This window comes from Ipomoea triloba, chromosome 14 (assembly GCF_003576645.1).
Source record: "Ipomoea triloba cultivar NCNSP0323 chromosome 14, ASM357664v1".
Lineage (NCBI taxonomy): Eukaryota > Viridiplantae > Streptophyta > Magnoliopsida > Solanales > Convolvulaceae > Ipomoea > Ipomoea triloba.
In genome coordinates this window covers 5,148,646-5,174,935 of record NC_044929.1, presented here as the reverse complement: position 1 = coordinate 5,174,935, position 26,290 = coordinate 5,148,646, and the positions used below count along the sequence as shown (strand labels likewise).

The following is a 26,290-nucleotide window of genomic DNA, read 5'->3' as shown; positions in this document are numbered from 1 at the left end:
TTGGTAACTAACGGTTGAATGACCGAATAGTGGCTAGAAGACTTAACTGACAAAATTTAAAACAATTGGAGGGTCAATTTGACCAAATTAAAAATTAGAGACTAAATTGACAATTATAAAATAATTAAGCGACCAAATAGCAATTTTTCCTATATATTTCAGTTGTTGCAAATTAAATTATCAATTAAAAATTGAAATACCCTTGGTCAACCTAGTGGACAAGATCCTCCAAGTATATCCCCCGCTGAAAAAGAGAACCACTATGCTACATAATTCAAATTCATTTAAAAGTTGAATGGTATATAATATATCCCTTAATAGAAATGAGTTTAACTTCTTGTTAGGGGCAAGAGCAATTCAAACAAAGTTAGTTTGACAGTTGAGTTGGTAATCATAAGGTTCTAAATTCGATTTCCCGTGGGAGTTGGTTTATTGACCTGCTTTGTTTGAGTCGGTCAGTTATGAAAAGCCTAAACTCGTTTATCTCCTTGTAGCTCTTTGCCGTTTAGAATCATAAGGCAAATTTCACGCAATGCATACTTTCGGATAGCAATTGTTTAATTTCAAACTTGATTTATCACAAAATAATTAAATATAACAAATAATACAGTATCATAGCGTAGAGTTAATTCTATATTTACTGCTCGATTATGTGACATTTTCAAATTTAATCAGTCAATATAAAAATTGATCATATAAACTTTATTTCAGTGACAATGTTAAATTTAATTCTTCATTATTTAATCTATTTATAAATGGAGCATTGACTTTTTGCCACTTTTAAATACAATAGTCAACCCAACAAACATAAACTTTATTGGTAAATCACTTTTCACCATCATATGTCATAAGCTCATCATAACTTACCTAATTAGAACACCAAATAGTATACAAAACCACAAATCATGTTCGTGTATGCCAAGTTTACTCTAACATCTCTATTATTGTATCCCAAAACTAACAGGTTAAGTACAAGAAATTTCATGAATCTCAATTAGTCCAGCTCAGCTACCACGTGTCATTATTAGCAATGATTCTTCTAATAATTATCATTAAACCGTACTGTTAAAACAAAAAGGTACTCCGTAGTACATATGTTACGGATCCAAATTAAGAAACAGGTTAATCCAAATCTGCTCATTTACGGGCAAATTCCCACTTTTTTTTTAAATACTCGTAATTTTTTGTAGTTTAGTATATCTTCTATACTTTCCCAAAAATTTTCAGTCCAAAGAATAAATGTCCCACCACAGGAATTCGATCATGTGGCTACTCATTTAGAATGGTAACAAAAGTATCATCATACTACATAGTAATTGGCTACAAATTCCCTTTATTTGTGAAAAGAATCAAATTTTTCAATAAGTATTACACTTTCGTTCATAAATATTACAAATTTCTCATAACTCTTCAAGTCCTAATATTACATTTTGATTTTAAAAAATTTTACAATTTTTCTCATAACGGTTGAATCTCTAAATATTACATTTTGATTCAAAAATATTACACTTTCATCATAAATAACAAACAATTTATTCATTATTAGTATTACATTTTCCAGCATAAATATTACATTTCCATCTTGACCTGACCAGTCTCGCGAATATCTTACAAAAATCTCACTTTTTTATTAATAAGTCTTGTGTTAAATCGTATCACTTACGACGTGTAATACTTTTTAGTTAAAATATATGGAGTAATAATTTTCTATGCATTCATTAAAAAAGGAAAAAATATATTACACTTTAACTAAAAGGGATTATAGGTTTGTCACGCGGAATTGCAGGAAGACTTAATTTTTAATAATTAGTGATGATTAAATATGTATTAATTTTAAATTTGGAGAGATAGAGAGTCAAAAATGAAATGAAAAAAGGAAGCAAAACAAAATGGGTGGACTTTAGGTTAACTGTCACACCCACTTCTTATCCTCCTAAACACAAAGCCTCCCCAAACGGTCAACAAAAACAATGGAAAGCATACAAAACACAACACAACACACCACCAAAACAAACTCCAAACACATAAACCCTATTTCAAGAAAACCACAATATTCCTTCCTAGTAAAGTAAAAACCAATTAAGCCTCGATACAGTTAGTCACATGAAAAGAGCAGCCTTCAAAATTTCAGCTCACCAAATTTAAAACCGCTATAAGCATATAAACTCATGCACGCCAACTCTACCATATAACTCACAACATGCCCATGCACTCTCACAACATTATGACCCTAATCAACCCTAAAAACATGGCTGCTATCATTTCTTCCTCCAATAATTCCTCCGTTCCCCGAGGCGGTGCTGGTGCTGGTGGTGGTGGGGTCTTTTTCTTTTCGGTTTTCGTTCCCGAGGTTCAGATGTTGGAATTGGCACTGGCGGTCACGGTTTTCGTGACAATACATGCCCTGCGCCAGGGGAAGAAGCATGGGCTAGCGTATTGGCCAGTTGTGGGGATGTTACCTTCTTTGATTCTTGGGCTCCAGAAGGACATGTATGAGTGGATTTCTAGGGTTCTTTGCCGGATGAATGGGACATTCACCTTCAGAGGGCCATGGTTTACCAATCTCAACTGTGTGGTCACTTCTGATCCAAGAAACCTGGAGTATCTCCTCAAGACAAGATTCTCAAACTTCCCGAAAGGCGAATATTTTCGCAGCAACGTCCAGGATCTTCTCGGGGACGGGATTTTCAGCGCGGATAATGAGATGTGGCAGAGCCAGAGGAAAACAGCAAGCCTGGAATTCCACTCTGCAAAATTTAGAAACCTCACTACTAATTCCCTGTTAGAGCTTGTCCATTCCAGGCTTTTACCTGTAATGGAGGACTCAATTAACCAATCTACGCCGCTCGATCTGCAGGACGTTCTCCTCCGCCTCACATTCGACAACGTCTGCATGATCGCCTTCGGGGTCGACCCGGGGTGCCTCCGCCCCGGCCTGCCAGAGATCCCGTTCGCGCAGGCCTTCGAGGCTGCAACAGAGGCAACCATCACGCGGTTCGTGGTCCCCACGTTTATATGGAGGAGCATGAAGTATTTCTGCTTGGGGACCGAGCGGGCGCTCAAACAGTCGCTGAAGAAGGTGGATGAGTTTGCTGAGGAGGTTATCAGGACGAGGAAAAAGGAGCTGGCCCTGGCATCAGATGGGACCAAACAGAGATCAGATCTGTTAACTGTGTTCATGGGACTGAGAGATGAAGATGGGAGGCCGTTTTCGGACAAGTTTTTGAGGGATATTTGTGTGAATTTCATTTTGGCTGGGAGAGACACTTCATCTGTGGCGCTGAGCTGGTTTTTCTGGCTTCTGAATCGGAAACCTGAGGTGGAGGAGAGAATTCTGGGTGAAATTTGTGGGATTTTGAACTCCAGGGAGGATGGTGCTGATACAGAGAAGAATCAGGAGACATTGGTATTCAAGCCAGAAGAGATCAAGAAAATGGAGTATCTACAGGCTGCTCTTTCAGAGGCCCTCAGATTGTACCCTTCAGTTCCTGTTGATCACAAGGAGGTAAAATTCTTCACAGAATTTGCTATTATTCACCATATCTAATCACACAAAGAAATTAGCATTTTCTTCCACCATTAAGGGGCGTTTGGTTGGGATGAATTTGGGGTAAAGGAATTGCAATTCAATGAATTGCCGAATTACATCTTTGATTGGGTGGAATTGCAATTCCCTCCAAATGGAAAGAAACTAGAAATTCCACCTTCAGTTTAAAATTACAGCACCAGAAACCATCATCCTTTTCTTAGTCAGCTTACCTTTTTCACGGCTCACAGGTTCTTGAAGACGATGTTTTCCCAGACGGGACAGTGCTAAAGAAGGGAACCAAAGTAATCTACGCAATCTACGCAATGGGGAGAATGGAGGCCCTGTGGGGAAAAGACTGCAGAGAGTTCAAACCAGAGAGATGGCTAAGAGACGGAAGATTCATGAGTGAGTCTGCTTACAAGTTCACCGCCTTCAATGGCGGCCCGAGGCTCTGCTTAGGCAAAGATTTCGCGTATTACCAGATGAAATTCGCCGCCGCATCCATTCTGTACCGCTACCACGTAAAGTTGGTTGAGAATCATCCCGTCTCGCCAAAGATGGCTCTCACACTCTACATGAAACATGGCTTGAAAGTCACGCTTTCCAGGCGTGATCTGAACAACAATGAGTAAGAACCATTCTGTGGGTTTTTATTCAATAATATTATACTTCTTTATTGTTGTTTTTTTCTCTTTTTTTGGGGTGGTAACTGGTAAGTAAGATATATAGACTGGGAATTGAAACTGGGTTGTTCAAGAATGGGAACACTAAGGATGTATTGGACATGTGTAGAGACTGCTATTAAGAATGGACTTTTCTTTTTTCAATTTCTGTATATTTATTTTTCAGAAACAACCATTTTATTTCTGTACGACTTTTATCTTCTTACCACATCCATATAAGAAAAATAATATACTTACTGGACCAAATGTAGAATAATCTTAGTAGGATTGAAACTGGAAATAAATCAATTTACTAATGAGTAATGATCAAACAAATAATTGGAAAGATATATAAGAGAATACCTAATCCTTTCTAGTTGATTTTGGTCACCAAATTTACTAATTTGAAAAGAGAAACACTCAAGAAAGCAGCAGCACATATCATTCACATTGGGCAATTTATATGGTGGACCACGGTGCATAACACCCCGTTCCAAAATGAGTTCGGTGTATTCTAGGTAATCGTTCTGTGTATTCTAGGCAATCATTCTGTGTATTCTAGGCAACCATTATGTGTATTAATGTTAGTAACACATGTTGTGATGTGTTTGTGCATTCGAATGTTTAGGAGGATGAGTTCTGTGTATTTTGTGTCAATATTCTGTGTATTTATGTTATTAACACAGGTTGTGATGTGTTTGTGCATTCAAATGTTAAGATGATGAGTTTGGTGTATTTTGTGTCAATATTCTATGCATTTTGGGAAAACATTCTGTGTATTCTAGTCAAACGTTAAGGTAAGAGAACAGAGCCAAGACAAGACCTGAAAGCCAATAACAATCCCAAATCCCTTTCCGTGGTCGCTAGGCTGAAGCCTTTTGTGTATTCTAGATAACAATTATATATATATTATAAATAATGAATTCCCTGAAGTCATTCGCGTCCACGTTCACTAACATCAAAACGACGTTGTTTTGAACCAGAGTCCACAGTGCACTGTAGACCGTGGTCCACGATATAACAATTGTTCACATGACCTGTGGACCAAACAACCTCTCTACTATTGGACTGTAATGTACACGGGTCAAATCACACTAAAGATTAAATCCAATCAATTAGCTAGTTTAACAGCATTATAACTCCATATATTTTTATTTTATTTTTCACATTACATAGGCAGCTATTTGCCCCAAAAATTTCATGAAACAAGAGTCTCTCGGAGGTTCCATATGAATCATGTTGTGTCTCTAACACCACGACATCAATATCTCTTCAAAACGATCCTTAACTACACACACTTGAAGAATCTTCGCAAAGGGAAATCTCTCCATGCCCATCTCATCAAGTCCGGCTCCTCTTCCTGCATTTATCTCTCCAACAACATTGTTAACTTCTACGCCAAGTGCAGCCTGCTGCGCGAGGCGCATCTCGCCTTCGACGATATCGACGACAAAGATACTGTCTCATGGAACTGCCTCATCAATGGGTATTCTCAACTGGGTCACCGGGACTCCTCGTTGGCTGTGCTCAGTCTGCTAAAGCAAATGATGCTGCAGAATACTGTTCCGAATTCCCATACTTTCGCGGGTGTTTTCTCTGCTGCGTCGCATTTAGGGGACACGATCGTTGGGAAACAAGCCCATTGCTTGGCGGTCAAGTTGAGAGCTTTTGATGATGTGTTTGTGGGTAGCTCTTTGGTGAATATGTACTGTAAGGCGGGAAATATTGGCGACGCTCATATGGTGTTTGAAGAAATGCCTGAGAGAAATTCGGTGTCTTGGGCTACGATGATATATGGGTACGCTTCACAAAGGCTTGCTAAGGAAGCTTTGGGTCTTTTTAGGTTGATGCTGGAGGAAGGTGAGGATGACATCAATGAGTTTGCGTTGACTAGTGTTCTTAGCGCTTTCACATTGTCCGAATTTATTAGTGTTGGGAAGCAAATTCATTGTCTTTCGATGAAAACTGGATTGTTATCTATTGTTCCTGTTGCCAATGCTTTGGTGACTATGTATGCAAAGTGTGGTGGCTTGGATGATGCATGTCAGGCATTTGAGTCCTCAAACATTAAGGAACCTATTACATGGTCTGCAATGGTCACTGGTTATGCACAGAATGGGAATGGTGAGAGAGCTTTGATGTTGTTTTCAGAAATGCATGTTTGTGGGGTGATGCCTAGTGAGTACACTCTTGTTGGGGTGCTTAATGCATGCAGTGATGTTGTGGCAGTCAGTGAAGGGAGACAGGTGCATGGATACCTGGTGAAATTAGGGTTTGAGTCTCAAATGTATATTATGACAGCATTAGTTGATATGTATGCCAAGTGTGGTAAGATTGATGATGCTAGGAGTGGATTTGATTGTCTAGGGGAGTCAGATATTGTTTTGTGGACTTCCATGATTGCAGGCTATGTTCAAAATGGGGACAGTGAGAGTGCTTTGAATATGTATTGTAGAATGAGAGGGAAGGATATCATGCCAAATGAGTTGACAATGGCCAGTGTGTTAAAAGCTTGCTCAAGCCTTGCTGCTTTAGAGCCGGGAAAGCAGATACATGCTCATACAGTTAAATATGGATTCAGTCTCACTGTTCCGGTTGGAAGTGCTCTTGCGACCATGTATGCGAAGTGTGGAAGCCTCAATGACGGGGATCTAGTCTTCAGGAGGATGCCTGACAAAGATGTTGCCTCATGGAGCTCCATGATTTCTGGTCTTTCCCAAAATGGACATGGGACAGAAGCACTCCATCTTTTTGAGGAGATGCGGATGGTTGGTGGAAAGCCAGATTATGTTACTTTTGTAAACATTCTGTCTGCTTGTAGCCATATGGGACTGGTAGAGAAGGGTTGGGATTATTTTAAGATGATGTCTGATGAGTTTGGCATAGAACCTGGGGTAGAGCACTATGCTTGTATGGTTGACATACTTGGTCGTGCTGGAAAATTAAATGAAGCTAAAGAATTTATTTTGTCTGCAACAATTGACCATGGCCTATGCTTGTGGCGTATATTATTAAGTGCTTGCAGGAACTATCGAAACTATGAGTTGGGAGCCTATGCCGGAGAGAAATTAATGGAGTTGGGCTCATTGGAGTCATCTGCTTATGTGTTGTTGTCCAGTATTTATTCAGCTCTTGGTAGAGTGCAGGATGTCGAACGGGTCAGACATTTGATGAGTCTCCGTTGTGTAACCAAGGAGCCGGGATGTAGTTGGATTGAATTGAAGACTCGGTTTCATGTTTTTGTTGTTTCAGATCAGTTGCACCCACAAATTAAAGAAATACGTGAGGAGGCTCGGAAGCTAAGCAAGTTGATGAAAGATGAAGATTATGAACTGGATCCTGATCTTGTTTTGGAGGGTCTTTAAAGTTGATAACATCAAGAATATATCTGGTAGCATGACACTCACATTTTTTAACGTTTTTGTTCAACATGCTGCTTTCTAGCCATTTTTTGTCATAGCTTTTTGTACAAAGCATTTAACCATTTTTGAACTTCCTTGATTTCTATGCATTCCTTACCATGATATTCTGGCAGTGATTTTTCTTCATAAATTTCTGCCTTGCATTATATGCTCAAGAACATCCCCAAATCTGGTTTTTTTTTTTTTTTTTAATAATAATAATACTTTTTGGTTATATTTAACTGCCAACATACACATTATAGTTACCAAGAATGTTTAAACATTAGAAACTAATTTGTTACACTGTTTCTTTTTACAGTAACCTACAAAGTTTTACTGCAGTTAGCTCCAAGTAGATTGTCATTGGTGTATTTTTGTTCTCTCTCCAGCCTGGAATTGCCTGACGACTTTATGATCTAGCCAACTGATGATGTTTGAAAACACGATGTCAATGTTCTCAGAAAGCTCCCCATAGGTCAGAGAATGCCGCATTCCTGGATACATCTTTAGACTCTTTGTGCTTGAAGCTTTTTCATACAGGAGTTTGCTCACTGATGGATCTCAAGGCGGAGCTTGCCCTCCTCCGCGTTGCTAAGGTCACTGGAGGTGCTCCTAACAAGCTCTCCAAAATGTATGCTCTTGATTCTATCTCAGTATATTGTACACATGTTATATCGATATTCTCATTGATATATACACAATTATCTGTGGATGCTCTAAATAAGATCGTTGATTGTATAGATGGAATGATGAATATATCAACTTACTGTAACTTTGCGTATTGACCACTAGATCATTGGCCAATCTAAGGAGTTATAGCATGAATATTTCCTGCATTGTAAATTTTATTTATCTGTGGTGTCTGTGCCCAATAGCTTGGATGATATTCTTTGGCATGCAATGTTTCAAGTTATAATCTTCTTGAATACTTGGATTCTTGATGTACAGCCTCTATTGGGCTAAGTTAACGGTAGGAAAATAGAAGGCTAAGGTATTGCCATAAATTCCGAGTTCCAAGTTGTGAACTTTTTTGGCTAGTTCATGTTCAGAGCTTTATCTTCCATTTGTTGAAGCTAGTTTCCTTGTAATCCTGTTTCCTATCGGTACTCTCCAAGGCTAGGGGGTTGTATATGTGGTAGTGTCATGATCAATGCCTTTCCTGAAAAGTCTATGCTTGTTTTGTGATGTATTTAGTTTCTGGGTGTGTGATGTATTTAGTTTCTGGGTGATATACTATGCTTTGAATTTCATTTGTTTTTTTTTTAATTGGTTGCAGCAACTAAGCACCAGGTATTTTTCACAAGTTAATCTTGCACTCTTGTTTGGCAACTATTTGTTTGTTGATTGGTGAAGAGTGTATCTGGTTTAGGTTGTGGCAGGGCATCTTTTCCAGTTGAAACAAGCTGACATTTGGCTATTCTGTTTATTTTGCAAGTGAAAGTTTAAAATGTTTTGATCATTCCCTTTGGTACAGGCCTCCTTGAGGACTGAGAGACAAAAGAAGGAGATGCACTTCCCATTGCGAAAGTATGCTATTAAAGTGCCCGCATGGGCAACTCAATTGGTCACAGAGGTGAAGTTTGGAAAGAAAGACTAGGGATCGAGTCTCACCAGCGGTAGTGTGGAAGCAATCTTTCAAAGTGAGGGGTTCCTTGTGCGCAGTAAGTAAAGGTCTAACCTTTGTGTTCGCTGAGTTATCATGATTTACATCTTCTCAAATGCTCTATCGAGCCGGGGCGTGGGGGCCGGTTGAAAAATCGTTAGGCACTCGGGAGGTGCCTAAGCGCACGTGTACTTTTTTATTTTTAAAAAATTTGTGTATAATTATTAAATTTTTAAGACTTGACAATTATAAACTATTTAATACTTTAATAGTTAATATTAAAATATTAAATATTAGAGTGAACAATTTATTGTTATTTTTGCTCAAAACGATGTCATTTTTGTGTGAAATAGTCCATTTAGAAATAAATGAACAATAGTTAATTGGTTGACTAGGCGACCTAGTCGACCGCTTAGACTATCGATTATGGTGATATGCTAGACAATCTGTTAGCGCCTAGATGCTGATTAATCGATGTTCAGACAAAATTTTTGTAACCCTGCGCGGAGTACTTATGATTGAGGATTCAAGAAATTATGCATATGAGGTTCATATCTCGAACTTATCAATTTATCCTGTATATGCCTCCAGAAGTCCATATTTGTATGCCATCAAAATTTATGACGGAGTCCTGTCCTTATCTGTACACTACCTTGTATTTATTTGCATGATACAGATACGTCTATGCTGGGAACTTCTATCCTGGTGATCATGACACTGTCAATTAAAATATAGTGGCAATTATGTAATGTTAAAATAATTTTTAGAAGTATATAGTACACTTAAATATCATTTCTAATAATACAAGTATGGCAAATTGTACCTAGTATTATTAGAACTCGTCACTGTGTATGATCCATGATAATAGCTAGTATTATTCAAACCATTTCATGTTCTACATAATATTATTAAAAATAATTTTCATTGATACCATGCATTATTTGAAATAATCAAATAGTATTGTTACTAATTAGTATGATAAAATTGTAAATATGTGTATGATAGGCAAACAGATTTATTTCATACATGAGGTTCAAACTTTCAACCTCTATTACATTCAAGAAATGAAGTAGAAATTTAAATTACATTGTTTGATATGCAAGAATAAAATTATTGAAAATTGAAAGGATTAGTAATATAAAGACTAAAATGTTAATGTGCAATAATAATAATAGTATATGGAATATTATATTATTCCATCAATTCCGTGTTTCCAAATACCATTGCATATAGCATTGAAAATGATAAAGCTGAGGACTTTTCTTCTAGAACAGCGCACCATTTTAGTCAAACGAAAGGAAGTAGTATCCACCAACCTAAAACTCTATAAGAAAGCTAACTACCAACCTGCTCGCTCTACTTCAATGCACCGTCCCTGATCTCATCAACCTCCAAATGCTCCGGAACTGCTTTCGAGGTAAAAAATGCTCCGACGACGCCGTCGCAGACCGGGACCCGGTTCTCCTCGTCTCCGGCATAGCCGGCTCCATTCTCAACTCAAAGAACAAGAAAACCGGGTTCGAGACCCGGGTATGGGTCCGGATTCTCCTTGCCGACCTAGAGTTCAGGAAGAAGCTCTGGTCTGTCTACAATCCCCAAACCGGTATGCTTTTGCAAGTGCCAGGCACCACAACTACATGCACCATACTTCAACTGCTCTATTCTTTTAATTAATTTTTTTGGGGATAAATTTGTCATCTAGCTAGTTCTAGAAATTGACTATTTCCGTAAATTAATTAATTAATTAATTAATTGTTTGATCTTAAGGGTACACGGAGGCTTTGGATGATACCTGCGAAATTGTGGTTCCTCAAGATGATTATGGCCTATATGCAATTGATATTTTGGATCCTTCAACAGTGAGTTTCTCTTTCAATTTGCAAAATATAGTTTATGCATTTACTTAGTTGCATGGCCAACAATGGAGTTGATTTTATTATACTGTTATACACTATGCTTGCTGTTTTAATTTCCTACTGCTTTATTTTGATTGAGAATTATAATTAGTGCTAAAATGCTGGAGTTTTATACTTGACTGAGGTTTTAAGCTAGTAGTTTGTTTAGTTGGTAAAATACTGCTAGTAGTTTTGAATTTATCAGAATTCCACTGTAAGTATGGAGTAGCAGATACTTGGATTGGGTATGCAACTATGCATTGATAAACTGTTAATTCAAATGAAGGATACAAGTCTTACAAATTCTACAAGATTCATTGTTTCCAAACTTGTCACTGTTGTAAGAAGGAGATTACTTATGGAAAGAGGAAAAAAAAAAATTATGTAACACTTATTGCAAGATGGCAGAATGGGTTGGAAGATCTCTAATTATTGAAGATATGTTGTTTCAATTTCATTTTGTGTACAGAATTTTCTCAACCATTTTTCTTATGTCTGTTTTCAAGATTTCTCTCTTTTGCTCTTTGATAAGGATGTCTTTATACCTTGTAATTTTGATTTCCAGCTTGTAAAGTGTATGCATTTGAGCACTGCATACCATTTTCATGATATGATTGATATGCTTGTTGGATGTGGATACAAGAAAGGAACTACATTGTTTGGATTTGGCTATGACTTTCGACAAAGCAATAGGTACTCGTTAAATTCTTTATATCTCTCTCTTCCTTTGGAACTTTTCCCCATCTTTTAACTTCTCTTTCTGTTGATTTTACTAACAAACAAATAAACTTCTTTGCACCCTTTCTTATTGAATATGTTTGTGTTTCTTAGCAATCTTTTTAGCTAATGGGTGCAGGATTGACCAGGCAATGGATGGCTTAAAAGAAAAGCTGGAGGCTGTATATCAAGCATCTGGGGGAAGGAAAATCAACATAATTTCACATTCAATGGGTGGATTGCTTGTTACATCTTTTATGTCACTTCATACTGATGTATGCAAGATTTCCTTTTGACTATGAAATTCAATGCTAAGTCTTCATTAGTCTCTGTTGTGAGAGTATAGGTTAGGAGAGTGGGCTTAGTCTACTCTTCTTCTTCTTGTGCTAAATCTTCATTTCACTCATAGCAAACTTCTCATATCTCTAGCTTCACCTATTAACCATATTTTCTTTCTTTTAACTGATTCACTTTCTCATCATTGATCCTTCTGCATGGGACATGAACTTTCAGGGCATTATGCTTTGCAATTGTCTCTCTTATTTTCTTTGTTCCTTAAAAAAGCATTAACAGTGTATCAAAACATTCAACTCCAGGTATTCTCCAAGTATGTAAATAAGTGGATTGTCATAGCCTGTCCGTTTCAAGGTAATTTCTTTGACTGGCTCATCTATATGGTTGCTATCAACACTCTTGGGAGTAGTAAAGATTTTGACTGTTATTTGACGAATCTAAGGCAATGAAGAAACAATTTAATAGGTTTGGGTTCAAACACAGATGATCCTGAAGAACAGTGAGCACAAACGATCAGGCAAATTTGTATACATTTAACTGTCTATGAAGCTGCTAAGTGCTAATAATAATTAATGCATGTCAGAGAGTTTAAGAGACTATGGCTGAGAATAACTGTCACATGATATGCTAATGATAATAATTGTATTTACTCATCTATATCTCTATTATATTTGAATGTTTGACTTCTGAATTTTGCTAAACAGGTGCACCGGGATGCATTAATGATTCTCTGTTAACTGGGGTGCAGTTTGTTGAAGGCTTTGAAAGCTACTTTTTTGTTTCTCGATGGACAATGCATCAACTGGTAAGTTATACAAAAGGAATGTTTACCCCAATTTTATTCGAGATGTATAGGTCCAATGTAAACAGTGAGCTACTGTGCTTAATCTCAATGTGTGGAGATTGTTTTCTTCCAATGTTCAATGAACTTTCTTGTTAATGTTTATGGAGGATATTTACCCATTTACCCATTTCATGATGTTAGATAAAATGCTAAGTAAACAAGTACTGGATTAAAAAAAAAAAAAGTGAATGAAGTGATTGTAAAGTACCAAATCCACCAGAATATATTGCAGAATGTTGACATAGTTTTCTCATGGATAAGGAAGAAATGGTTATGGTTACATTCTCAAGGAATGAAGTCTCATTTTTTAGTAAAGTGATGTTAGGTTTTTGGCTATGTTTGTAACACATTTACACATTATTATTATGATTATTATTATTATTATTATTATTATTATTATTATGATTGTCAGTATTATTATTAGTATTATAATAATAATAATAATAATAATAATAATTATTATTATTATTATTATTATTATTTTTGAAAGCAAGAAAAAAAGTTGTGTATGAGAGTGTTAGCTTTTAGTTATGAAAGAGAAGATTTTCCCCACCTTCTTTTTTTTCTAGTGCTCTTTTAGATACTTAGGTTTAATTGCCATCCTATAAGTAAGCTTATCTTCTTCAGTTAAATAATGTAATTCAAATTTCTTAGCCTTCTTCACTTGTCTTTACCTTTCCCTTTGATACATTTAGATTGATTCGAGTTCAATATTATGCTTAGTTAGTAGAATGCCCATCAATCTATGAGATGCTGCCAAACCCCGACTTCCAGTGGAGCAAGACACCTGAAATTCAGGTATGGCGAAAAATGTCTGAGGATGGAGGGACTTCGGTTGAGCTGGAGTCTTATGGCCCTAAAGAAAGTGTGACCTTATTTGAAGAAGCATTAAAGACAAATGAGGTATTACACCTGGCTACAATGTCTACATGAGAAAACAACCTTTTACTTAAGGAATTTTCTTTTATTCTCACATAAACTTGCTGTATTTTGCTTGTCAAATTAGTGGTGTTGGCTCAAAATTTAATAACCTCTGCACCAGGTGCCCTTCGTTTACAGTGATATCCACGTCCCCAGAATGCGTCATCAGCTTGCTGAAACTTTTTTGTTTATATTGAAATGTCAAGCATGAATCCATTATTTATGATATTATGAGAGATTAATAACTAATTTACTTTATGGAACATTTCCACCACATTAAACCAATTTGTTTATATGAAATGCTGGCTGCTGTGTTCTAGGCTTGCCTGGAATTGTTTACAGTCATGTTTTCTTATTTATGCTACATGACATAGCCACTAACTGTGGTGGACATTTTTACCTAAGTGCATGTTACAACTGGATCATAACAGGAATATAGTAGCTCTACCTGTCAACCTTTATCTTGATAAGTCAAGCATGAATCTATTGATTATGATAATTTACAAGAAATGGCTAATTACTGATTTTACTTTGCTGACCTGAATTATCGCTCTAGTCGTGCCTAGCATTGTTTACATCCATGCTATCTTATTTATGCTGCATGTCATGGCCGCTATTTATAGTAGAAATGTTTTAACTTATTTCTGTCTTTCATGTTACAGCTGGAATATAATGGGAATACAGTTGCTCTACCTTTCAACTTTTCAATTCTCAATTGGGCCGTTGGTACTCGCAAAATTGTTCAAAGTGCCCAACTACCTAAGGGAATTGATTTCTATAACATCTATGGAACAGCTTTTGACACTCCTTTTGATGTTTGGTATGTGACTAGCATGCATCTCAAATTAGGAGATTCATAGTAGGTTAAGTGTCAACATAGTACAAAATTTTACGTACATACATTAACTTTCCTGAATTTGAACAGCCTAAAACCCTAAGACCAGGTAAACTTCCAAGAGACAACCTATGTGGAGTGCAAATAAATATGATTTGGCACGTTGTACGCATACTATTTGAGTTTCTAGTGTCCTTACCACCGACTCCTTAATAAACATACTTGGCATATGATTCCTTTAGATGGTAGTAAACAGAATTACCTTCAAATCTGCAGCTGAGAAATGTTTTCACATGTTCAAATGACTTAAGTGAGTTTCACATATCTTTTGAAAAGAATGTTTCAAATCTCTCTCTCCTACTTGTTCGACTGTTTAGGCTTCTACTCATGGTGATTTTGTAATTATAAACTTCAGGATTTCATAGTTTTTGCTGAGAGATACAAATGTTGATTTAAAGGACTGACTGCTCTTTCATGATTATGAATTAACGAGTATTATTATGGTTGTTTTGTTGTTATTTATTTATTAAAAATAATTTAAACAGTTGGATGATGATGGGAAGTTATAGAATCATTGAATAATTACCTGATTTTATTTTACTGAAAAGGAAAGATGTTTAAATGCCTTAGAGAACAAATAATAAAGTTCGAAGCCACATCTTACTCTTTTGTGTGTGCAGTTTAAGCTCATATATCTGTACAAGGCTTGTACCTTGAATTCTCATCAAGTTTAATATATAGTTTATGCACATTATAATATGCGTCTTCTGTTATTTAACTCTCAAGAACAAGCACATCTGACGTGTATGTATATCATTTGCAGTTACGGTTCAGAAAAAGAACCAATTGAGGATTTATCTGATATCTGCCATACACTGGTAAGTAAGTTGCATGTCATTGTATGCATTTATGAACTATTAATTTATTCACGAGGAACTCCAGACTTCATATTTTGGTTTTCACTTTTAGAAAAACTCAACTTCTAGCAGTTCTGATACTTGTCTTTTAGAAAAACTCAACTTCTAGTCCTATAGTTGGAAGTTGCACATATAACCCTTATTGTAGAAGTTGACGATTTTAACCATGTTAGTAATAAAGTTGCTTCAAACGAATACTCCATATCCAGTTACCTGAACTGCCCACATATATTATTTACATACATCTGTGTCCCATGATACATGCAAGTTGACTAGGTTTGTTTCAATCAACTACATCAGTAGCAGTGACTAAATATTAAATTTTCCATAAATTAAAGGCTTAATGTGCTACTTTCAATTATGTGATTAAAAATGGAGTTTCCATGGACTAGAAGTGTTTCAATATGCTGTTTTCATGGTAGTATAATTTCTTGAGTTATTTATTTATTTAAATGAATCAATTCATTTCAAATACTACACTCAAATGAAATCAGATATTCAGGTTGGCACTTGGAAATAGTATCAATCAAGTGAAATTAGAGGGTGTAGTAATCAGACTAATTTAATGTGATTTGAATGCATAATTACAAGAGATTAAGTTTTTCCTTGTAAACTGCCCCCAATAGTCTTTACTTATTTGGACTACTTTAATATGCTACAGCCTGAATACTCCTGTGTGGATGGCGATGGAACTGTTCCGTCTGAATCAGCAAAGGTGCTTTTTTATCTTTTAGTTTCTCTTCCTGTTCCCTCTTCACCCTCAAATTTTCTCAAAAATTAAGGTCTAAGCAATTGAATTCACTTGTGCAGTTATTTTTCTGTAGCAGTATTTACTTTCATTATTTTGTTTCACTTATCATGCTCAAATAGATGCTACTTTTGGGTATTTACTGCAATTCTAACGGAAAATTCTCTTGACAATAGGTTTAGATGAGTGTGTTAAACTAAGCCTACATGAGAGTATAGTAACCGATTAGTGAGAGTATAGTGACCTGATCCGAGGAATAAGATAGATGTCGTATCAAAACTAGAAACTAATCTCTTAGTTGAACACCAGAACGAACTCATAGTTGTTTGAGGAAAAATAAAAACAAAAAAGACCTGAAAGATATATGATCAACTGAATTTTTCCATGAACGAGTGTGGCTTTTGTCCCGAGTGGTTGGGTTCTTTCGCATTCATAATATCTGATTCTCACAAAAATTATATTTCATCTGGGAAACACTGCAGGCTGATAATTTTGAGGCAGTGGAAAGGGTGGGAGTGTGTGCTGGTCATCGGGAACTACTAAGCAACGAAAATGTGTTTGAACTGATTAAAAGCTGGTTGGGAGTGATGGAGACGGGCAAGGTGAATCGAAAGAGTTGCAGAGTTATGGATGGTAGTTTAAGTTGACAAGTGTAAACTTACAGACTTGTGTGTTGTGTTTCCTTTTCAATTTATGAAGTCTGGTGTTGTGTCTCCCTCTCACGTGGAAACATAACCTGTGCAGAGTACAGTTAATTCTTGTACTGATTGTTCTTAGATATCTTCTATGCTCTTGCTTGACCACCATTATATTGAACCTCCCAAAATTATGCAATCAAATAAGCAATGAATTACAAGAAAATGAAGTATACAAATATTTGGAATGGAAGTGCCACTAAAACCTCCTCTAAAATAATATTTCCTCTCTCTCATTTTATCTGTCATACTTACTATTCATTGGGCAAATTAATTTTTTCTTTTTTGTTTATTTTCTTTATTATTTTTAAATATAATTTTGTTGTATCTAATAGTACTTTTAGTGTAGTTTCTAAATATTTAAAGGAATAAGGTCCAAATTGGCCACTGAACGTAACCTGAAAGTGCAATTAGACTATTGAACCAAAAAAAGGTGTAATTAGGCCCCTAAACTCTTCAAATACATGCAATTTCACCTGATAGCAGGTTACCATTCATTTTATCAGGTTACTTGTTTATGTGGACAGTGAATTGACATTTTAAAATAATTTTTAATAATGAACTATTAAAATAAAAATTAAAATAATTTTAATTTTTTTTTAAAAAAAACACCATAATAAAGCAAAAGTTGTTTTGTGGAAGAAGTTGACTTTCTGTAAATAATAATAATAATAATAATAATAATAATAATGTACTAAAAAAATAATTAATTAATTAATTAAATTTGATTCATCGGCAGGTTTCCTATCAAGGTGGCAAGGATATTATTGGAGGAGGGGGTGGCCGCAGGTGTGTTTTTTATTATTATTATTTTTTAATTTTTTAATTTTTTAATTTTTATTTTAATAGTTTATTATTAAGCAAGTAACCTGATAAAATGCATGGTAACCTGCTATCAGGTGAGATTGCATGTATTTAGAGTGTTCAGTAGCTTAATTGTACTTTTTTTGGTTCAGTGGCCTAATTGCACTTTCAGGTTACGTTCAGTGGCCAATTTGAACATTATTCCAATATTTAAATTTTGTATATTAATACTAAATTTAATATTATAAAAAATTGAATTAAAAATAATTTCAGTCAAACATGTTACGGAGGGAGTACTTGACTAGTTGGGAAACAGAATAACTGATGTTAGGTGAAATTTGAAGCTGCTATAGAAGGTACTAGTTTTAGGATATTTAACTTTCATTGAAAATTTCTGAAACACCACACATTTGGGAATCCTTTGCCTAATTTTCAATGGAATAGATGCTATTAATGGCAGCGATAGACTAGGTTTGGTTTCGAGGATAGCTATTAATGGCGGGCAATAGATTAGGTTTGGTTTTGACGATAGGAATGATAACTTAGTGTTCGTAAGGATAATTTATAAGAATGATACCTTAGTGTTCATAAGAAAAATTTAAATTTTTAGTGTGTTAATTGATCCCATTGTGACTCTGCCACTATATATAATTTTCAATGAGATTTGAATTTAATTAGTTCATGACTGAGATTCTAACCTCAATTAATGCTCAGCATTAAAGTTATACTTTGATATGATGGTGATTAGTTTGGAGCCAAAATTTAATTTAAGGAGTGTATTAAAGAAGAAAGAGGAAGATGAAGGCTTTCTCTAAGGTGCCTATATGTCCCAAAGTACTCCCAAAGCCTACAACTATTACTATTTACTACTCCGTACTAGGGATGTAAACAAATCAAATAATTTTGATTCGATTCGTGATTCGAATTCGTTCGAATATTTCGAATACGAATCCGAATTCGAATACACATTTTGATTCGAATGTTATTCAAATCCAAATACAAATCAGGATAGATTCGATTCGAATAGTATTCGAATATTCGAATATATATATATATATATATAAAAAGAAACTAAACTAGTAAAGGCATAAACCCTAAGCTAAAATAAAAGTGAGAGCAGCCGCTTCAGTGCAAGTCTTCCCAGTTCAGCAGTTGCAGTTCCCAACTTCTCCTCTTCTACCAATTGCTTCGCCCTCTTCTTGTCCTCCCCTTTTCACAGCAGACTACCGTCGTGGCAAGGAAGCACGGCAACAAGGAGAGCAACTCAGCAAGGCAGGGCAGCAACTCCTCACGGCCACTGTCGTTCGGTGAAGGCAACAATCTTCACGGCCGCGGCAATTTTTGTTATATTTTATCTTAATTTATTGAAAAATTTAGAAAAAAAAATTAAGATAGTCATTTCGAATTCGAATATTCGAATCGAATCGAATATATTCAAATAAATTGGTCGAATCGAATACGAATCGGAATTTAGAATTCGAACACTAAACGAATTCGAATTCGAATACTCATCAAAATAATCGAATTCGAATCGAATACTGAAGTATTTGACTCGATTCGATTCGTTTACCCCCTACTCCGTACTATACTATAGAGTTGAAACCAAAATAGAGGATAAGAAAGCATTAAGTACTATTCTATTGGTTTATAGTTTAATTTGTTTATTTTTTAAAGAGATGATTGATAGATCATAGATATATGACTCAAATACCATGACACTTACATATAATCATACTCAATACTTAGTTGTCTATATTGGGTGCATGAGACTCCTATTGCGCTTCTACTCTTCCTATATCGGGGTGGTCCTAGTCTTCATGTGTACTTAATTTTCATGTATTTTGCCTAGTTATCTAGTAGTCCCTTAGATGGACCTATGATCTATTTCTCCTTTGATGAAATATCGTTCATCCACTTGACTATATATGAGCTTTTCTTTTTGTCTAATATAGGTTTTTAGTGTTTTTTATTTCCCATCACTAAAATGGTGGATCTTGTATTTCTTTTTGGATGGGGGTATATTCTGTGTATCTGTAATATTTAGGATAATAATATAATTTACCATTACCCAAAAAAAACATACATTCACACCCCCTCCTCCATTTTATGCTTATTGTTAAAAATAAAAATGGAAAAAGGTATATGCTAGGGAATTAGTTGCCTAATCCTAATATGGCAATCTATTTCTCTCAAACAATAGTCACTTATTTTTCAATTATATAAGACGCAATTTGCATGCTTTCAAGTTTCAATACTGTAAAGACGTATTGAAAAACTCTTAAATAATGTGCCATCAAAAAACCCTAATGCTGCCTCCCTTTTCTCTCTAAAACCAAACGCCTTTCTCTGCTGCTTAACTTCGGCTTCCATCGCCGGCCTCCGACCGGAGCTCTAATGGAGCTTTGAGCCGACGGTTTTGGTCACTTTCTATGTTTGCTCTCGCTCTTCTTCCGCCCCGACCACCGTCGCAGCTCCGTCCGCCTCCGACCACCGTCACAGATCTTCTTTTTCCGTTTTCTCTCCCTTTGAATAAAATAATAGTAGGTAGGTATTGGGTTTGTGTTGGTAGTCTTGAACTCCCAACCCTACTTTGACTTTACCCACTTTTTATTTTCTCTATTATTGTGTTTTCCTCTCGTTAGTTTCACGAACATTTTTCCTCTCGTTACTTTCACGAGCTTTTCATTTTCATTAGCATAAATCGTTTAACTTGGTTTCGACAAGTGTTGATCTTATCCTGGGCGAGCAAAAAAGAATGATGACAAAGACCCAGATCTTTGATGAAGCTTTAAGCTCTCTAAAGGAACATAGCTTCATAGTTATGAAACAGTCTGCGATTCAAGTTTTCTATAGCATAGTTAGAAAAGTTGTTTCTATGTCTGACTGTAAGGAATGGTTTACCATTTCATTGATCATTGATGTAAACGTTTATATTATGAATTAATGGAATAGCTACGATTACCTTCAAAAAAATACTGTAAAGACGTAAAATTTAACTCAAGTAGTTGATTGTAATGTAAGGGTGTGTTTGGTTCACACATGAGAATCGGAATTGGAATGGGTATCAAATACTTGGTAATGATAATGAGTTTTGGTGAAAGTATTTTACATGTTTGCTAGTAGGGTGGAATGGGAATGATTGTTTGGTTATGCATTATCCTATAATGGGAATAAAGATTTTAAAAATACAAAGAACAAAAAATCAAGACAATTTGTTATAATATAAAAACATCCAAGCACCAATATGAACATAAAAAATAAAAACAAAAAATCTAAATAGTTGGGGAAGCGAGAAGCGACTGAGGATGAATAATGGGATGAAACCCTTATTCCCTTATTTTATTAGGGAATGCGTACTGTTTTTATAAGAGAATGTGTTTTTCAGTTAAGAGGTAATAACTCATAGTAGTGTTCTAAAAACCTGTCAATCAAACAATAATAATAACTTTGATATTCATTCTTGATAACTAAACCTGTCAACCAAAGACACCCTAAATTCTATTGATATTACTTGAGTGACTTTTTACAGTTTTTAGTGGTATTGACAAAAAGTATTGTGAAACTTGTTTTATAGCAAATGATATTACTTGAGTGACTTTTTACAGTTTTTAGTGGTATTGACAAAAAGTATTGTGAAACTTGTTTTATAGCAAATCCATCAATTTAAAACACACTTCAACAATCATTTGTTTTCTTTAGTGACAAATTTTTAACCATTTCTATGAAGTACACGAGGACGAGGCGAGGCTAACAAAAAAATAATCATGGAATACCTTATAAACACAGCAGCTGCACTACCTGAATTTAAACATGGCAGACTTCTATAACAATGCCACACATGTTACATGATGTGTCAAGAAAAAAACCATTCTTACAACCCAATCCCCAAATCATAACAGCAGCATCTGCATAAGTTACATGTGAATTGTTGGACCAAATTCCACTATTAATTCGCATATGAAATGCATTAGCATCAGCTATGTATGAACATTACTAGAAATTGTACCATACTCAAAACTCTTAATCTAATGGCTTGCTAACTCAATCAGGTAAGGCAGTTCCTCTCTCCAAGTTGTTCTTGATCTCCAGGGTGTATTTTCCAAAAGCTCGCTCGATCTTTTTATTGAAGTGCTCATTACGATCGTTGATAGAGTCGATATCCTTCTCTTCGTGGTACCTTCTCCTCCTACTAAATGATTTGCGCTTCTCCTCTCGGTCCTTGAGTTCCTTCACCATTCTTTCAACCTTGTCATCCGAAGCTTTTGTAGCCTGCTCAATTGAATAACATGATCACAAGTCTTTAATTCAATATGTTAACACTAAGAAGACATTAGTTGATTGGTTTTGTTTGGGGGAGAGTCATTTTATGTGTCTGGTTCGGTTAAAGAGGCTTGACTGAAAAACTACATTAAAAGTAATATTAACTACAATAAATTGAATTTAAATTTAATAAAGAATATTAGCAAAGAAAAAAGAGTTGGTTTGACCAATAATTAATAAACAATTAAACATGACAGGTATTAGGTAAAATGGCCAGAGTACTTATTTGCTTTAAAAAAAATGATTGAAGGGATTTCCCATTCCTCACCCACCCAACCCATAGGTTTGAAGTTAGGGAATTGAAGAAGACCCAAAAAAACAGAAGAGTACACACCTTCCCATATTGAAGACTTGAAGCTTCTCTGTAAAACTCGGGATCAGCCTCCTTCATTTTATTGTATTCTTCAAGGTCAACGTCAATGTTCTTTGTTCTCTTCTTGTATGCATTGTATAATGTTTTCTGATTAAAAACTGCAAAACAGGAGGTACAAAAAAGTAAAATTCTCAATTACCAAAAAGATGAAATATTCTGCAAAAAAGTAGACGAACATGACAATGAACAAATTTTCAATACAAAGACATGTAATAATAAGTCCAACATGCACTATCAAGTCTAATCACAACCCAATAAATTATATGCATCTAATAGTCACATTTATGGTTTATACTCGTATCGCATTGTGTGCAGGAAGGGCAAAAAATGTAGAGATCACATATTTAAGTATTTAACATAAATCTTGTAATCATTATAGTTGGATTATAGAGTGAGCAAAAGTTAACATACCATCCCAACCAGCTGGAGCAGGCTCCTTCTCCCACTTCTTATACTTTGCCTCAGCAGACTCTTGTGTATCAAGCATATATGCCTTACTCATGTCCAATCCATTTGATTCAAGCAATTTCCCAATTTTCTTCTTCCTTTCCTCAAGCCATTTTTGCTTAGACATGCCTCTAGACTCCGCTGGAGTTTCCATTTTTCTCTTCTCTGTCACCATGGCAGTTTGATTGGCCTTTCTTGCCTCATTCTGTTCAAGGTGGCGTAAATAAAATGAGAATAAGAGCAAATAGAGAATATTGCAACGCACCCTACAAAACTGCAAATGAAAATCTAGGGGCTTTACTATTACCATCTTTAACCTTAGCTCAAACAACTTTTTCTTTCTCCCTGTAAGATTGGCCAACTCTACTGCCATGTTATCCATGGTATTGGTGTCTCCATCCCCATCGCTGTGACTTTCTATGCCATCCTTTTCCCCATGAGGATCCTCATCCCTATCAGAGTTATCAACTGAATGGGCTTGAATATCACGATCAGTAGGTTGCACTACTTCTGGAATAGTACAACATAAAAGACGTATTGTCAAAGACAGTTTATGAAATTGAACTCCATACATAGCAGAAGATAACAACCCTTAACTTTCATTTGAGACATAATATAACTTCATACAACCTACACATTATGGAACATAGAACTCTAGGGGCCATGTTTAAGAGATGCCTCAGAATAGATGGCTATGAAATTGGTGTCCTATTTCTAGTATTGAGAAAGTAATGCATAGGAAGACTAAAATGCATCTTTGCTTAGATTGAGGGATTACTACATAGTTCTTAGATTGAAAATCAATACATCTATACTTCAATGGGACAAAGGGAATTTGGGAATCCATCATTTTGAGAGGGCCCAGGGGGGTTACTCTTAGCCACAGGGAAAAGAATAGAGAATTACTCCAAATAGCATCTAATAAATATTGGATCAATATAGTGTAAGAGAAGGAAGGACACACACAAGCAATATGGATCAATAGTCAGTTGATTGGGCACAGGATTCCGATTATAAAGCTTATATGCAATAAGGAGTAATATATTTACACATGAACTCAACAAGATGCATATCTATGTTGAATATTCATAACTCATAAGACAAACAGGTTAAGGAAAAACTGATGAGGCTAACCAGTTTCTGTTTGTTTCACCCGCTTTGCTTCAGCAATTATTTTGAAGCAATATTCACTGCATTCATGATAAGGATTTGATGCATTCCGACAATTGGGATGCACTCTTCCCTCTTCAGACATGCTTTCCTCCCTAAACCCTAAACAAAAAAAACAAAAAAAAAAAAAAATGATTAGAAGCAGTGATATATGGAGTTCATTACAACTATATAATGGATTATATATGGAGCTTATTTAATGAATTATACAAGATATATGGAGGGGATGAACTTACCTTGGAGAGAAGCAGCGAGGATAGGAGAAAGCAGTCGCGAAGGTGAGCACTGAGCAGAGGCGGTCGCGACCTTTTCAAATTCTCTTCCTGTTTTCCAGCAAACTACAAAAGCGCCGGCGGCAAACTATACTTCCCCAAACCTAATGATATGCAAAAGAATCAATCCTCGCCGAACCCTAAATCTACCTTCTTAATCCTACGCTATACGCAGTAACTAAAATACTTGGCCTCCCTCTATTGACAGGAGGAGATAATTAACGAATAAAATAGTTGCATATCCCTCACCTTCTTCGCCAGCAGCAACAGGTGGAGATGACGGCGATGGATGAAGAGAGAGAAAGGGGATCCCGGACTGGAGAACAAAGCAGCAAATTGCAAGTGTACGAACGAGGGTAAAAATGTCTTTCGGTGGAGGATTTAGGATTCTTTTTCTCAACTTATTCGGAATCAACCAAATTTATTTAATTATATATTTATCCTTTTTTGTGTCAAATTAAAAGTCTTTTATATGGGTCACCATTTATGATTCTTCACCCCTTCTTTTGGATAATTATTGTATGGACCATACATGGTTGTATGAATTATGAATATAAAATGTATTTTTAATATATTAAAAATATTTTATTTGTGTAAGTAATGTACTTAATTTTTTTTCAAGTCAATATCACTTCCACTGAATCTCGAACTCATGACCTCCTATATAAAAGAGTCACTACTTTACCATCTGAGCACAATGTGCTTAACAAATGTACATTATTTGATAGTATATAAAATAATATACTTTCAATACCCAAACATTGTACTTTCAACTAATGTACTTTACGTACACAAAAAATGTACTTGTAATATATAAGTACTTTTTATTTATGGTTCACAAAGTTGTGTGGACTATGATCTATGTAAGCATGTGATTGTCATGCCATGGGGGTCCACCTTGCAAGGCGGAGCCAAGTTCATGCTCACACTTTCATAACTCTATGTTCACAATTTTTGAGCTCTATATTCACAATTACAGAACTCTATGTTCACAATTTCATAACTCAATATTCACAATTTCATAACTCTATATTCAATAGTATAACACAATTTTTGAATCTATATAACAAAATTGTAAATATAAAGTTCAAAAATTGTGAATATTGAGTAATGTAATTTTGTATATTGAGATCTAAAATTGTGAATATAGAGTTATAAAATTGTGAACATAGAGTTTTAAATTTGTGAACATGGACATGCGTCCATCTTGCAAAGTGGACCCGGGTCCATAGCATAATTTGTCATAATAATGATTGCCCTGCTTTCCTATGGGCCACCATAACCCCGTCTTCATAGCCCACCAAGATGTTTTAGCCAAATCATTCTGATCTAAAATACACAATTTATATACTGAATGTTCACAATTTGAATTATAAACATTTAGTATGTAAATTGCATGATTGCAGTAAGCGCTAGGCGCTAGTCAAACAGTAGACTAGCGCCTAGGCATAGCACCTGAGCGATGCCTAGGCATCTATTCACTAAATACATGCCCATGTCTCATATCTTATCATCTTATGTGCTCTGGAAAGTGACGACCATTCTCAACCACATGCACTCATAATAATACTACTAATTAACAATACAACTGCACAGCCTATCAACTCGTTATTGCACGCGTTACAACTCATGCAATTCAACTTCAAAAGAAAATGAATAATTGAATAAATAGTATATATGAATCTTTTGATTTATGAAAAAACACATCATCGCTATTTAAATATGTGTACTGAGTGAAATCTATTTAAAGATGTGTACTGAATGAAATTCGCTCTATAGATGTACGTGGGTCAACATTGATGTATGCACTAGGAATATGTGCCCTGAAGGCCATAACTATTTA

The 26,290-nt window shown here is 35.5% G+C and overlaps 5 protein-coding genes across 7 annotated transcripts; 4 read left to right on the top strand and 1 right to left on the bottom strand.

The window, feature by feature from the left end:
* The first annotated feature begins 2,015 nt into the window (after positions 1 to 2,015).
* Positions 2,016 to 4,364, top strand: LOC116004206 (cytochrome P450 86B1-like). Its single transcript, XM_031244163.1, has 2 exons — positions 2,016 to 3,505; positions 3,778 to 4,364. Exons 1-2 carry the CDS (start codon positions 2,201 to 2,203, stop codon positions 4,159 to 4,161), a joined length of 1,689 nt encoding a protein of 562 aa, XP_031100023.1. The 5' UTR covers positions 2,016 to 2,200; the 3' UTR covers positions 4,162 to 4,364.
* Positions 4,365 to 5,388: 1,024 nt separating this feature from the next.
* On the top strand, positions 5,389 to 9,119 carry LOC116003529 (pentatricopeptide repeat-containing protein At2g33680-like). Of its 3 annotated transcripts, none has more exons than XM_031243420.1 (3): positions 5,389 to 7,582; positions 7,982 to 8,223; positions 9,067 to 9,119. In XM_031243420.1, exon 1 carries the CDS (start codon positions 5,421 to 5,423, stop codon positions 7,554 to 7,556), a length of 2,136 nt encoding a protein of 711 aa, XP_031099280.1. In that variant the 5' UTR covers positions 5,389 to 5,420; the 3' UTR covers positions 7,557 to 7,582; positions 7,982 to 8,223; positions 9,067 to 9,119. The 3 variants fall into 3 exon arrangements, with proteins under 3 accessions (XP_031099280.1, XP_031099279.1, XP_031099278.1); XM_031243419.1 differs by having other exon boundaries at positions 7,935 to 8,223; XM_031243418.1 differs by having other exon boundaries at positions 7,912 to 8,223.
* Positions 8,147 to 9,923, top strand: LOC116004808 (60S ribosomal protein L35-2-like). The gene is made up of 4 exons (XM_031244979.1): positions 8,147 to 8,360; positions 8,869 to 8,882; positions 9,067 to 9,119; positions 9,872 to 9,923. Exons 1-4 carry the CDS (start codon positions 8,147 to 8,149, stop codon positions 9,921 to 9,923), a joined length of 333 nt encoding a protein of 110 aa, XP_031100839.1.
* Positions 9,924 to 10,461: 538 nt separating this feature from the next.
* LOC116004784 (phospholipase A(1) LCAT3-like) lies at positions 10,462 to 17,227 on the top strand. The gene is made up of 11 exons (XM_031244953.1): positions 10,462 to 10,798; positions 10,963 to 11,054; positions 11,656 to 11,783; positions 11,947 to 12,082; positions 12,404 to 12,455; positions 12,806 to 12,906; positions 13,669 to 13,848; positions 14,529 to 14,686; positions 15,525 to 15,579; positions 16,280 to 16,333; positions 16,849 to 17,227. The coding sequence occupies exons 1-11, from the start codon at positions 10,591 to 10,593 to the stop codon at positions 17,011 to 17,013; spliced, it is 1,329 nt and encodes a 442-aa protein (XP_031100813.1). The 5' UTR covers positions 10,462 to 10,590; the 3' UTR covers positions 17,014 to 17,227.
* Positions 17,228 to 21,635: 4,408 nt separating this feature from the next.
* On the bottom strand, positions 21,636 to 24,844 carry LOC116005291 (pre-mRNA-splicing factor syf2). Its single transcript, XM_031245556.1, has 7 exons — positions 24,697 to 24,844; positions 24,412 to 24,551; positions 24,140 to 24,277; positions 23,313 to 23,515; positions 22,970 to 23,210; positions 22,520 to 22,656; positions 21,636 to 22,134 (listed from the first exon to the last, which is right to left on the bottom strand). The coding sequence occupies exons 3-7, from the start codon at positions 24,258 to 24,260 to the stop codon at positions 21,907 to 21,909; spliced, it is 930 nt and encodes a 309-aa protein (XP_031101416.1). The 5' UTR covers positions 24,261 to 24,277; positions 24,412 to 24,551; positions 24,697 to 24,844; the 3' UTR covers positions 21,636 to 21,906.
* Positions 24,845 to 26,290: the final 1,446 nt, after the last annotated feature.